Genomic DNA, 13,706 nt, shown 5'->3' with positions numbered 1-13,706 from the left:
TGAAACTTAATTGTCAAGCAGTCCTCATACTCTGATTTTAATCAAGGGATGAACAACACATAATATAAGAGGTGTTAGATCACAGCGTCTACAATCTAAAGAGACATATCTTGAATAATCCTCTGTGTATTTTTAGTTCACAGAAATTAGTTTTTACAGCAGCCATTGACATTGAAAACTTCTTGCAAAGTTACATGTGCAATTGGGAGTTATTTTTGTTTGTTACTGACATATGAATCATTTGTTACCAGCATTGTCTGCTCAAAGCTGTCCTTCCTTTTTTTTACATCTTTCTAATTTGTATGAACTCACCTGACGTACTTAACGCTATTTTAGTGTAGTTTTAGTGATAAGACTCTTGGTGAGTCAACATTTTATCTGTAGTCCCAGGATATAGGAAAGGATGTTAGTTAATAGTCCTTTCACTTCTATTTACATGAACCCTGTTATCTTAATACCAAGGTAGGTTAAGCAACAAAAAAAATCAAACAGGAATGACAAACATTTATTTACTTTCCTTGGTCGGGTTATTTCCAGAGTATATAGATCAAAGACTTGGAGTAAAACTCACATTCAAAAGAAATAAGAGTTTGGGAACAGTTGCCTGTTTTGACATTGTTAAGGATTGTTTTATAATGCCAAATTGGACTTGGATTATATTTGCTAAGAACTAGGATGGCCCTTCGTCGTTGGTCAGCGAAAGAAGAAAGTGAACATGGAACCAGGTATTGCATTTCTACACTGTATATTCACCTCTTAACTGCCAACTAATGAAACATCGCAATTATTGCCAGATGCTGCTGATCAATTTGTAGAGTTAAATGTAGTTCACAGATTCATAAATTCGTAGATTTCATATAGATGCTTGGATAGGGTGCTCTAGCTGACATTTGCTCTGGCAGCAATTGCTTCAGGCTTAAATTTCATCAATATACATTTAGAGTTAAGATTGCAACTTGAATTTAGGTTAAATTTATGTTTAGGGTTAGATTTGGGATTTGTCAAAGTTTAGGGGAAGGACTAGAGTTGCAAATGGGCTTTTGGATAAATTATATGTTTAAGTGTTTGGGTTTAATAAAAGGGTTTAAGTTAAGAAATTTGGTTAGGGTAAGAAAATGACCATTGACCAAAGAACATTGTCTCTCATACAACCTCATCAAAAGTATAGGGTTAGGGTTAGGATTAAAGCATTGCAATTGGGTCTGTTTGGGGTTAGGTTCGTCAGTTAGCTTTAGGGTACATGTTACTGTTGGGTCCAGGGGTGAATTAAAGCATACAATTAGGGTAGTAAATTGGCCATGGAGCAATTGTTACAGGAACGAATGTCATGTTACCACAATTTAATACAATAGATTTCATTATTTCACGTCACTTTTTTTCTCTGTCGATGCAACGTCCATACAATGGATAGGCTTAAGAAAAGTGCCACGTTGAGCTTCAGAATGAGAAAGTTGTCAATACGTAAATATATCTCATCACTGTGAGTAGCACAATTTGTTGCACTTCATGAAATCATTGGGTCCGTACTGGTATCTATAATTCTATCGCAGTGGCAATTGTACATGTATCTCAGTGTTTTGATGTAGATTTAAATGCATGTCTGGTACCTTATTGGCACTTGTATTTTTGTATCAATTATCAATGTTCAGTTGACGTAACGTAGTCTGTATTTGTTCAGGAATGCACTTTTGGGTTTGATAAAGAGTTTTAAGAATCAAGTTTTCTGTCAAACTATGAAATATACATGCAGTTTACTTTCAGGGTTTATATTTATTATCATTCACTTAATACCCTTTTGTAGTGTGTTATTTTTTTCTATATTATAATTTGTAAAACATTTAAACACTCAATCATATATGGTTTCATTGGTTTGATAGATGTTGTTTCTTACTATTCTTTCTTTTTATGCATTTGTGTTTTATAGATTATTCAATCCATGTGATGTGCATGATTTTTATACTTTGGATTCACAAAATTGATTTCTTTGAAGTATTTTGCATGTTCCTTTCCAGTATTACATCATTTGCTATTTGCTGCCATGTTTTTTTCAATTAATTCCATATTTTATTGAAGCACATTCTATTTGATTTGCAGTACATTTCATTTGCTTTGTTAGTTGTTTTGATTTGTTTATCATTTTGCTTTTTGTTAAACAATTTCCAAAGAATACTTTTTTATTATCTTAATATCTCTGGAAAAGAGCTGCTGTTTATGTATTGTTATAAAACAAACTTTGTCACCGGCATGCATGAAATTACATTAGGTTTCTCTAATTTATATTATATAAGAAATGGTCAGTTCATCATGTACACTTTAATATGTGAAATAGTGTATTCATTCAATTCCAGATAAAGAAGGAGCAACATTTGATAGCTTGTGGTCTAAATAAGTGAGAAGTTTTTAAACAATGAATACCCAATTATACATAGTTTCAAGTTTCAAGTTTTTATTGTTCCACATTTTACACAAAATATAGACAAATATATAAAATAAAAAGTATACAATACATGTAGTATAAATGAGCATGTCTCAATGATGTTTATACTTATACTTTTTACCAATTAGATTTTTTCCTGTACATTTAAAAGAATTTTGCCTTCTAAGATGCCAAAGATCTATTTTTCAAATGTATTTGTATTTTTTGTATTAATGTCACATAGACTCAACATTTCCAATTAATTGTAAGTTTTTCTTTCTTGAGTGATTTGGTAATAGACAAATGAAATAAGAAAGGCTCACTTTGTCATTATCACCTATATGGCCCAAATTCACAAAGGAGATTTGTCAACAAAACTAGGTTTATGTGCGTCATATGATGCATTTTGAGGCGTTTCAGACCAAGGTCCAGACAAACCTTGGTCTGAAATGCATTAAAACACTTCATATGACGCACATAAACCTAGGTTTGTCGACAAACGTCCTTTGTGAATTCGGGCCTATGTGTTCTTGTGATTGGACAGATCCATCCGGCCAAATCTTTCAAGTTATTTAGTCAAACATACCGGGTAGTCGTACTTCAGCGACTATTGTGATATGAAACTTTCATAAATTGTTAGTGATTGTTGGCACCAAGATACTTGGAAATTTAATAAATCTGTGTGTTGGTTAACTTTATATAGCATGAAACTGTGGATCTGGACCACTTTCAAGGACTTGGTGTTAACTTTCTGCTCTGACAGTATCTATCTCCATTAACCCATTGCTTACCGGAACCGGTGGTCCCTGTATCAAGCCTATGGGAAATGTAGGCTTCAGTAGTTAACAGGTTAAAGTGACACCGAGAATTACTCTTCTTTACCTCTGGCTCAAGAGTAAATTCCATGACCCTAGAGATATGAAAAGATTCCTATTGTCATCTACATTATGACCTTTGACCTCTTTGTGTGCAGGCAGCAGCGGGTTGCAGTCAAGATGCGTTCAGCCGAGGGCTCGGGGCTGATGCAGAGGAGGAACGGAGAGTTGAAGAGACAGGGACGGTCCTTGCAAGATCTTGATCGAGTGAGGGAAGAAGAGAAAGCACAGAAGGAGGAGGAAGAAGAAGAGGCAGAGAAAAATGGAGTTTATGATGTAAGAAGGAAAACAAATCACTGTATTTTACCTACTTGTAACATCAGGGTGCTACAAGAATTTTTTTCACCACTTGCCCTGTTGGGCAAGTGGGTTTTCAATTTACTTGCCCAAACAATATTTCCACTTGCCCAAAACTTTAAAGCGAAAAAGGACTCTGATCTTGAGACCGCAGTAATAAATTGAAAACGAGACAAAAACATTCATCTGATTTATATGAGCAGCGAGTTTTAAATAATATGTTCACAATCATTAACAGTCATTATGAATAAATATCAAACATTTGACTTTTTGTACTTACTAGAAAATCCCTGTTGTTTATTCCATTCCGATTCGCACGTGTTCATTTCCCTAGAATAATGACGTCATATTTGGCGTGATTCAACCAATCGGCAATCAGAGAATAGCAAAGGCCTGTCGGTGCGGCCTGCAGAGCTAGAGAGAGAGAGCGCGAATAAGCTCGCAGCTGGTACGATCGCGCTAGCTGTCTCTAGCTAGCTCACGGCCGGCCGTGCGTGGAGGCGGAGCGGCATTCATGGCTTGAAGTGTCACTGTTGCATGCGCGCTGAGCTAGCTGAGCTGGCTAGCTGTCTGTGAAGTTTTTTCGAAATCGGAACGATCGCTTTTTTGCTTCTGGATTTTGACGACGGGTAAGAAGTTGACGGGTGAATGGTAGAGTTCTTGGACACTAGGAAATTACTGTAAAAGTATCACTTGCCCGAATCGGGCAAGTGATAATTTGATTTACTTGCCCGACGGCTCAATTTGGTTGCCCCGGGACGTCGGGCAAGCGGGTTTGTCGCGCCCTGAACATTATTCAATGCTCTATAGTTCTGTGAGGATACTAAGTGTTTATGGCAAAGAGCATCTGTAGGATAAAAATGATATGATTTCAAGCCGCCGTTTTTCTTCTTCTTGTGATTGTTTTTCTCTTTTGAAGCGAGATGGGGCTTATGTTGCCTGAAACAGAAGAGAGCAGAAAAATATATCTACTTTTTAACTTCAATTTAATGAAAGCCAACTGCATCATGTTTGCATTTTTCAACTAACTTTCTTCCGTTTGTTAAGCGATTCTTGTTAAGATGAGGGCATACATGTAAGTCTGTGGTTTTGCTTTTGATTGCAGGTCAGCCAACCAGTAGCATCAGGTGGACACTACATGTCTCTCTGTGATGATCAAGGATCAGACGGTAATGAGTATGAAGAAGTCCCAATCATGTTGTCATCCGATGAAGGCCAGCAGAGAGAAGAGACGAGTGTGGAGTTAGAGAACCACTCTGCGTCAGAACAACCAAGTGAAGACAAGGAGGAAGATACCAATGACATACAGGTGGTAACGGAGGGTGAATATGTGGAGCTGGAAGAAGAGAGAAGGGATTCTGTAGATGTTTTCCCAGATGTCAACATGCGAGACCGTGCGAAGACAAGTCCAGAGACCGTACAGGCCACCGGAAGACAGAACTTGAAGAAGAAGAAGCGACACAGTGAGGGTGCCTTCGAGGACTTTGTTCCATTGTTCTTCAAGAGGGATACTCCTGAGGGTGGAAAGACCACAAAGGACAGGGTTCCAAGGAGTAAGTCGAATGGTTCTGTGTCAGACGATGCTAGACCCAAGTCTGTTGGGACATCAATGATGGAAGACATAAGGGTAATCCGTGCAGAACTGGACCGCAGGAACGCTCGTAGGTTGAATGACGAGAAGGAGGAGGAGGAGGAAAAGACGGCTCAGTTGGAGTCGCACGATCAGGCTGATAATGCAGATCCTGATACCTATCAATATGTGACTGAGGTGAACTTTGAAAACAATGAAAACATGTCATCAGATTCCGGTTCCGACTATGAGCAAGTCACTGGGGATATGTCGCCGTCGGCCAAGAATGGCCACACTTCTGGAGCATCCTACGACCTTGAAGGACATCGCAGGACCCTGTCACGAGAGGGCTCGCAGGCAAGTGCTGGTAGCGGCACTAGTGATTACCTGATGCTCTTTGAAGATTGGAAGGCAGTAGAAGAGAACGGACTGATCGTGAGACGCAACAAGGGATCCAACGAGAAAAAGGAGAGGAGGAGAGTCTTCCCTACAGATTCATCAGCGTCTGATGCCAATATGACGCAGAGCACTACCCAAGGTTAGTCCCAATTCATGTTTTGGGTTTTCATTGACAAGTAACTGAAATGTCAGTGTGGGATAACATTGGATAACATGATTTTCAAGATATAATGGTGTATTTCACCATTGATGCATTCCTAATATCAACCCTGTGATAGTGGTGTTTTTTTTTACCTGACAGCTAAGAAAGCAATAAATGCTTGTTAGTAAGCAACCAGAAGACCGATAGCTTAAGGTCCTCTCCGAGGGACCTGGTAATGAGGATTAATACCTTACCAAAGGGCACTAGCGCATCGACTTGGTTTCGAACCCGGGTCACCGGATAACGAGACCACTGCTCTACCGACTGAGCTATCGCGCCTCCAATCAAACATCAAACATCAAACATCATATCTAACCCTTAACCTAGAAGCCTAACCAAAAACCAGGTTGCACCCCCTTACAGTTTACCCTTACCTTATACATGTGACCAAATAAAGCCTTTTGCTATTGTAACTATCAAATGTCGGATCGCCACAAATTCCCCTTCTGTGTGCAGATATGCCAGATTAAAACAAAGCATAATGTTTGTCTCCTCTGTCAAATGAATCATTCTAACATTTGTTGGAAATGTGGGGGAGGGGAGGGGGTGAAGTATCTATCCCTCAAATCCCTGCTACTTATACAAGGAAGTATGGAAGGAATGTCTTCGGGTGGACAGTCGGTCGCTGCTGAGATCAAGGCCAAACATGATCCTATTTTTAAATAGTTGTTATTTCCCCCGCAGAACTTTCTCCACTTACCATTGTATTTAAAAGTACACTGTCATCTTATCTAGTTGAGGGAAATGTCCATGGTTGATCATGTGCAAGGTTGATTCTAATTCTTTTTTTAGGTTTGAAATAACAAAGGAATTAAAATAATAAAGTAGGTAGAGTCTGCAACCTGCATTCCCCTCTCACAAGAAACTACCCCCCCCCCCTCATGCAAAAGCTCTTTAGATTTGCAGGTATGATCTTATTGCCACTTTTGTTTGTGAACTGGAAAATTTACTGATTGAAAATAGGGCAGACATTTTAATTAGTTGAAAATGATACCCCTGCTGATTACTCTTTCCATAGAATTGGATACGATATAAAATATAACTTCTGCTTAGTGCCTTAGAAAGATTGAAGCCTTGGCTGCCTCGTTCACATATATTGCATAGTAAACTGCTAGGCAAAGTAAGTGAAACATACAGGTCACTATGCACACAACCTTTGCTGGACACCTATTTATTTCATCCCTACTTGACGTTCACTTAAGAAAAATATCATGTTACTTTAAAATTTAGATATTGCATCATGTGTGAAAGGGGGTTTTTGTTTTAAAATTCCAAACCAGTTGTGTCTATTCATTTGGGATGTTTTTAGCTTGTGGTGTGATGAGAATAGCATTATACTGCTAAGTTGTCAGCAGCACTGTCATGGAGTTACAAAATTAATAACACTGTTCCTGCCATCACTATTCTAATGGATAATGACTCACTTTCTCATTCCATATAAATACCCAAGGGAAAAAATCTTTTAAGTTTGGTACTTTCCAACTTTATTCATCAAACCCGAGTCAACTTCCTTCCTCTCTTGTTTTACGATTAAGATTTAAAGTTAGAATGTGTAATTAGTCAAGGATCATAGACCCCTTCAATAAATGGTTTGGTATTCATGGTGTTGAATTGAATGTGTTGGCTTTCTACTTCATGCTTACTGTGGTATTTATCTTAACAGAAATGATGCCATATTATTTGGTTAAAAACTGTAGAGTCTAGAGATCATGATAGATCAATTCAAACTAAAGGTATAATTATTTGGGGCAATTATCAAGTTTTCATACTTTATCTTGAATTCTGATAACTTTACAAAATTCTGTTAACCTCAAGAAAGCTAAAAATGTGTTAATTTGTGCCTACAGTGGCCATTTATTATTCATAACAAACAGACGTATTGTGTGATTTATTTCCATATATACAAAGCAGTATCCCTAACATTGCTAAAGAACTGTATTTTTATTTTTTTTTTTTTTTTTTATTTTCCACATATGGGAAGGATCACCCTTTTCAGCTAAAAGCTGGTCTTCAACAGGGTCTTAACAGAGTAATAAAAAAAAAACTGAAATTATTAAGATATCACTTTTCTCAAGTTTCCATTTTCCTCTTGAAACTATATTTCAATGAAATGAGAATGTGGATTTATCTATTTTAGTTGCATAAGTCGTTAAGTCTTTTTATAATTTGAATGAGTCAGCTGTTTTTGCTGTGGTGTAATATATTGCTTCCTTAATTAATGCATGTCACTAATAGATAAGGATGTAGATAGTTCATGAATGTAAATTAGAAAGTAAGTGATTCATTCATTCTTCCAATTGAATGCTACTTGCAATGTCTTATTCAATCCAGATCATCATCACAAGGTGATGTTTTTATTTCACTGCTTCTTAAATGCTTTCTCCTACCTTTTCATCATGCTTTTATTATTACTTTTCCCCTTTCTTCCCATTCTCTATCTTCTATTATTCTTTTTAGATCATTTGCTCTTTTAAAAGAGATTCCTAAGCTTTTATCTTCTTCGTCTTTTTAGAGAGGGGGGGGGGGTCATAGAGCTTCAGTCTTTACACATTATCGTAGGCCAATTATTAGAATTTAAAAAAACATTCCCATTTTTGATTTGTAACACTAATAGGCCTCAGAGAACAAATTGAACAAATGGTAAAACATGTTCTTACAAGCTTCTTCCTGAGACAATAATTTTGAAATGGCCCCCTTAACCTAACATAACCTAAGAAATAACAGCGATAAAAGAAAGCAGAAATTTGGAAAAGCGTCCTGATGAAAGTTTGTACAAAAAATGTACAAAAAATAAGAAGTTATGATTGATTGAAGTTGTAATCATTATACTTATGGGAACTTCAAAATAGGTGATGTCACTGTGATGTAGTGTCAGACAACTTTCCCATTTGTACCAATGAAACACTAAACGACTAAAGTGTCATCTTTTTCAAAATGTGTGACTCTGGAGCGTCTTTTCTGGTGAAGGTGAAGGCACTTGGGAGAAAATCAGATATTAATGACATTTTTTTTACATGACAAAGGTGAGGGTTATTCATGACTATTAAAGTCGCAATCCACTGACAAAATTGCCAATTTGATATTTGCATAGCTATAGTGAACTCATATTTCAAAAAGGTATAACTCTCTTGTTATTGGTTCAATTTATTTCAAAAGTTTGCCATCCTGTTTCCCTTATTTTCTGCTTTCATTTAGCTGAACTTATTACAAGGGTTAGATTGCTCTAATTAAGAGATTGTTCAGAGCTCTAATTATCATCACAAAGTGGATCTAAGAATCACTCCTTCAGTGGACCCCCAAATTTTTTTTGATGAATCATTGTAGCCATGTCATAATTAAACTTGAACTTGACAAATCATCTATTTCACACAACAAAACACTCGTCAAAGTTTACCAAATGTTAATCAAACCACTGGTTTGAGTCATGTCGAGAATCTGGAAGTCTTTGTTTATCTTTCAACTGCGCTTGTTACCTGAATTTTATCAGGATACTGATTTTGTGGTAATAAATTGCATAGCACCCACCAGCTCTGTTGTGATCAGGAAAGAATATAGGGCTACCAGATAGGAAGTGAGTTCAGTCCTGTATGACTTTACAACAATTTTAATGTGTTTTTTGTGTCTGTCTCTGTCTCTCTGTCCCTTTCTCTCTCTATCTCTGTCTCTGTCTCTCTCATTCTGCCTTTTGTTCTCTGTCTGTCTGTCTCTCTCTCTATCTCTCTCTCTATCTCTCTCTCTCTCTCTCTCTCTCTGTTTACCCTTTTCTCACCCTTTTCCCTTCTCTTTCTCTCTTCTCTTTCTCTCTTCTCTTTCTCTCTTCTCTTTGTCTGTATGTCTATCTCCCTCTTTCTCTGTCTCTCTCTGTCTATGTCTCACCCTTTTCTATTTCCACTACTCTAGTTATGTGTCTTCTCTTCTGTTTCCTTTACCCACATCTTCCTTCCCATGTTTTTCCCCTCCCACTTACCACTTCCACACTTCTATCTCTCCACCCCCCCCCCTCCTTTCTCATTCTCTTTATCTCTTCCACTCTCTTCTTTTTTTCTCTCTCATTCTTTCACTCACTCTCCTTTCCTCTTTCTTTTCCTGTCTATGTTCTGTTTTTACCTGTCTACCTGATTTGCTCTCTCTGTTCTCTCTCTCTCTCTCTCTCTCTCTCTCTCTCTCTCTCTCTTTCTCTCTCTAGTTGGTTAGTTTTAACCAATCATGAGTGACACATTGCAGACAACCCTTTGTGAAAAGTTAATGATTGTTTAGTATCCTGTTAGTGTGTTAGGGTTCATGCAGTTGTTTGGTTAATATTCAGAGCTCCAGCGAAATTTAGTGTACATTGGAATGCCGTGTTATGACTGAATTTGTTATCTACTCAAGAATTGCTTAACTTGTATTCTGTTGTTTTAATGGCTGTTGAAGAAACCAAAATGTCGGTGTCTATAGGGCAGCGGTTGTGGCTGCTTACAAGTCACATGGGCAATAAGATCAGAAGTGAGTTTGACTTTTGTGAAAGTTTAGAAAAGGAACTGTTCCTTTTGTTGCTTTTAGATGTGTTTTGTTGATTAAGATAAGGATTATGTAACAATCCCAGTCCTTGTACCATGTACATGTAGCTGTTAAGCTTTAACGCATACTGTACAGGTATATATATATATATATTTGTATGTACATTCTCTGGGTAAGTGTATACATTGAAGGAGATCGGTGTATGCATTTATAGACGATATCTGTAGGTAAACATTTCTATTTTTTTAAGACTGGATAAATTAGTCAGAATTTAATACTTGTTTTAATGGCCATTTTTGTTTTGGACACTTTTTATACTTATATAAAGTAATGTCAACAAACTGACTTCTACCGGTAGTCAACTTCAACTTTAACTTTGATGTTGTTGATAATTTAATTAATTCAGTTTCACACTTGAATTGTGCAAAGGGTTATCAGAATGTTCTCCTTTTTTCTCCAATGCTTAGGATCATTGGATATGCAAGACTTGTCAGACTCTCAGATGAGTGATGAGAATGGTGTAGAGAGGTGAGTAGCATTCACGATGTTGATTTGAATTATATATGCACCATGTTTCTTCAGAGATAGCGTTCAAAGAGTGTAGTAAGTGGAAGATGATTCAGAACCCCATTTTTCTCTTCCCGATATTCTTTAAAGCTGTGATAGTTATTTATTCTTCTCTTTCAATGGTTACTTGATTGTTATCATCTATACAGCTAGCCTATTGAACTTGTATAAAGAAACGTATCAAGAAAATGGTTTGACTAGGTCAGTTGACCTGCGCAGTCATTTAAAATAATGCTCAAACAGGCATTTCACTATGCGAAATATCATTATATGTTGTTTCTTCATACAATGTTCTTACCACAAAATTCTAAATGACTTATTCTTGTATAGCTATACAATAAATTTCAGTGTTCTCAATGCAGGGTGTGTTAAATCACATGAGCTGAAGCCCTTCTTGTTCTCAGCAGACAATATATTGTCTGTTTGGAGCCAGAAGGGCGTTAACTGTGTGTTAAAGAACCTTATAGATAAAACCCTTGTGGCTCTGAACAGACACTGTGATATTGTAGTTGTTGAAATGAACATTTATTTCCATGACTGTAATTTATATGTAAGTAGGAAAGCTGTTATTTAAATCTTGAGACTTTTGAGTAGGTGAAGGAAAGTTCATCATCACCACTTGTTCAGATTCTTCTTCATTACTAATAATTCAAGGCAACACCTGTCAAATGCATGCAACAGAAATTAAACTAGAAAGATCATATTCATTAGGATATCGAGAGAGGGGGAAAGTTCGGCAGTACGTGACACGGTCCTCGAACTCTGAGATCAACCTAACACTCATCAAATGGCTTAAAGCTATACCACCGACCCAGCAAAATATATATATACCCATCAGCATTCACCCAATGAACGTGGCTAGCATCAATGTCTGGTTACCATGGCAACTAATTAGATCCAATTTCCTTGATTTCTTACTGGACTCGCTTAGATGAGATGGTATACTAAGACGTAGATGATATAGTATGTCAGCGTGAGTTAGTGAGGTGCTGAGCAGGGTGTGAAAGACACTTAGGCAGTACCATCTTTTCTATATTTCATATAATGAGCAAATGTATATTTTTGAATTGTCATATGTGTCTGTATATATGTATATATCATATGGTATTTTCAATGATTCTCTGTAAAAGATGTACACTTGCCACCATGTATTAAAATCTATGTATTGAATTGTAATCTTATAGTAGGAGTTTGAATTGATGAAGCAGCCGAATGAGAAGCCTAATTGGCCTGTCTTTAAACATTAACACATGCATATATTTCTTATTATACATACTTTTATGGGTATTTAATACATATAATGTGATAAAAGTACTGTACATATGTGTTAGTGTTTTATGCCACCTCAAGAATAAGAAAAAAAGAAGAGAGTCCCAACCTTCCTCATGGGACTTTAATTCATTGCTGAAATTTGAAGATATATTTGACATTTTGACTTACTCGATCTCCGGATCTTTATCTGCCATTCATTATTCAATCAATTATAATTTTTTGAAATAAGTAGAAGTAAAACAAATTGAGAATTCACATATTTCATGTGACTTACGTTTTATGAACTTGTAAATGTATTACTCAATCTCCAGATCATTTGATGCCCCCGCAAGTCCAGAGTCGACCCACTCAAACGGACATAAGATGTTGAAACAAGGAGGTATATCCCTACCAGGGTTGGAGGTGACCCCACCCAAGATGACACCACCTGAGGAAGCCCGGCCCCCTCTACCTCAGAGAAAAAAATCTGCCGAAAAGGCAAGTTTAAGTACTTCAACCCTTTTGATACCATCAGCCCAAAATTTGACTTTTTAGATTGTATTCCTGAACTGTTGTATCTAGTGGATTTACACTCTAACTGTTGTGTGTTCAACATGATAATGTAAGTGCATATGGTTTTCTGTGTGTGGTAATGTAAGAGTAAATCTATTGGTTTTAGCTATGCCACCACTGCCACTGTTTTTAAAATTCATAGACAAAATGATTTTAACTAATTATTGGAAGATGCTCATGGGCAATGATGTTAAACTCACCTCCTCTGTACTATTCAACATCTTTATAAACATATACCCATGATTGTTTTTATGAATTCATTTATATCCTGATGGATATCAGTGCCTACATAATTGTCCATGTTGGGATAATCCCTATGTTCTTTTGACCTATTAGTTCCCAAATCACACTAAACTGTCCTTTCTGAAACTTTTGACACCCTACCTTTTCATGTGCAATTAGCAGCAACAATATGGCGCCTTAAGCCATCTTTATGATATGGTTCAATTTTGTTTCATCAGCATTGGATTTCTTGGGTACATGTAAAAATATTTGCCACAAATCATGCACAATGATATACAAGTAGAGCTCTTTCATTGCACATGTGGCTACAGTTCACATACTTTGTAGGTCCAAAAGGGTCTATATCCCACCGCTGACACCCTATTTCAGTTGATGAACTCTAAAGAGTTCCTTGATATTAAAATGGAGACATGTGAACGTATCATGCTAGTCATCTCAACATTTAGTGGCTTATCTCCAGTCATTAGTTTATTAACTACTTGATGCAGTGTGCATGCACGTGTGGATGCATGGTGATCATGCACATTTATGTTTCTGCTAGCAATAATTACATTGTCAATCGTTAGAGCAGCCTGGTTGTATTAGATTATGGTTCCTCAAGAGGGTAAGCTTGACTGAAGGAGACATAGTGAACTTCATGTAATGCTGTACATGTTGTCTGTTGAGAGCCAGAAGGGCATTAACTTTATACAAGCTATCATCCTTCTTGCCCTCAGCAGATGATATGTTGGTCTTTGGAGACATACAAATTAGTAGAGAGAGGTTTTATATTAAACTTAATTCAAATCATTTGTACCTTGTAGTTGTACAAAA

The 13,706-nt window shown here is 36.9% G+C and overlaps 1 protein-coding gene across 6 annotated transcripts in view; it reads left to right on the top strand.

Moving 5' to 3' along the window:
* Positions 1–13,706, top strand: part of LOC754774 — a 90,258-nt gene that overhangs the window by 57,266 nt on the left and 19,286 nt on the right. For 4 of the 6 annotated variants that reach the window (XM_030987235.1, XM_030987236.1, XM_030987232.1 and 1 more), the window contains 5 exons: positions 1,412–1,480; positions 3,390–3,567; positions 4,694–5,696; positions 10,727–10,787; positions 12,410–12,575. In XM_030987235.1, coding sequence (XP_030843095.1) covers positions 1,412–1,480; positions 3,390–3,567; positions 4,694–5,696; positions 10,727–10,787; positions 12,410–12,575 — 1,477 coding nt within the window. Of the gene's footprint in view, positions 1–668; positions 726–1,411; positions 1,481–3,389; positions 3,568–4,693; positions 5,697–10,726; positions 10,788–12,409; positions 12,576–13,706 lie in introns of all 6 variants that reach the window. The other 2 variants (XM_030987233.1, XM_030987234.1) reach the window with 2 other exon arrangements.

Source organism: Strongylocentrotus purpuratus, unplaced genomic scaffold (genome assembly GCF_000002235.5).
Source record: "Strongylocentrotus purpuratus isolate Spur 01 unplaced genomic scaffold, Spur_5.0 spur5_scaffold_16, whole genome shotgun sequence".
Classification (NCBI taxonomy): Eukaryota; Metazoa; Echinodermata; class Echinoidea; order Camarodonta; family Strongylocentrotidae; genus Strongylocentrotus; species Strongylocentrotus purpuratus.
This window is presented reverse-complemented; position numbering and strand designations above follow the sequence as displayed.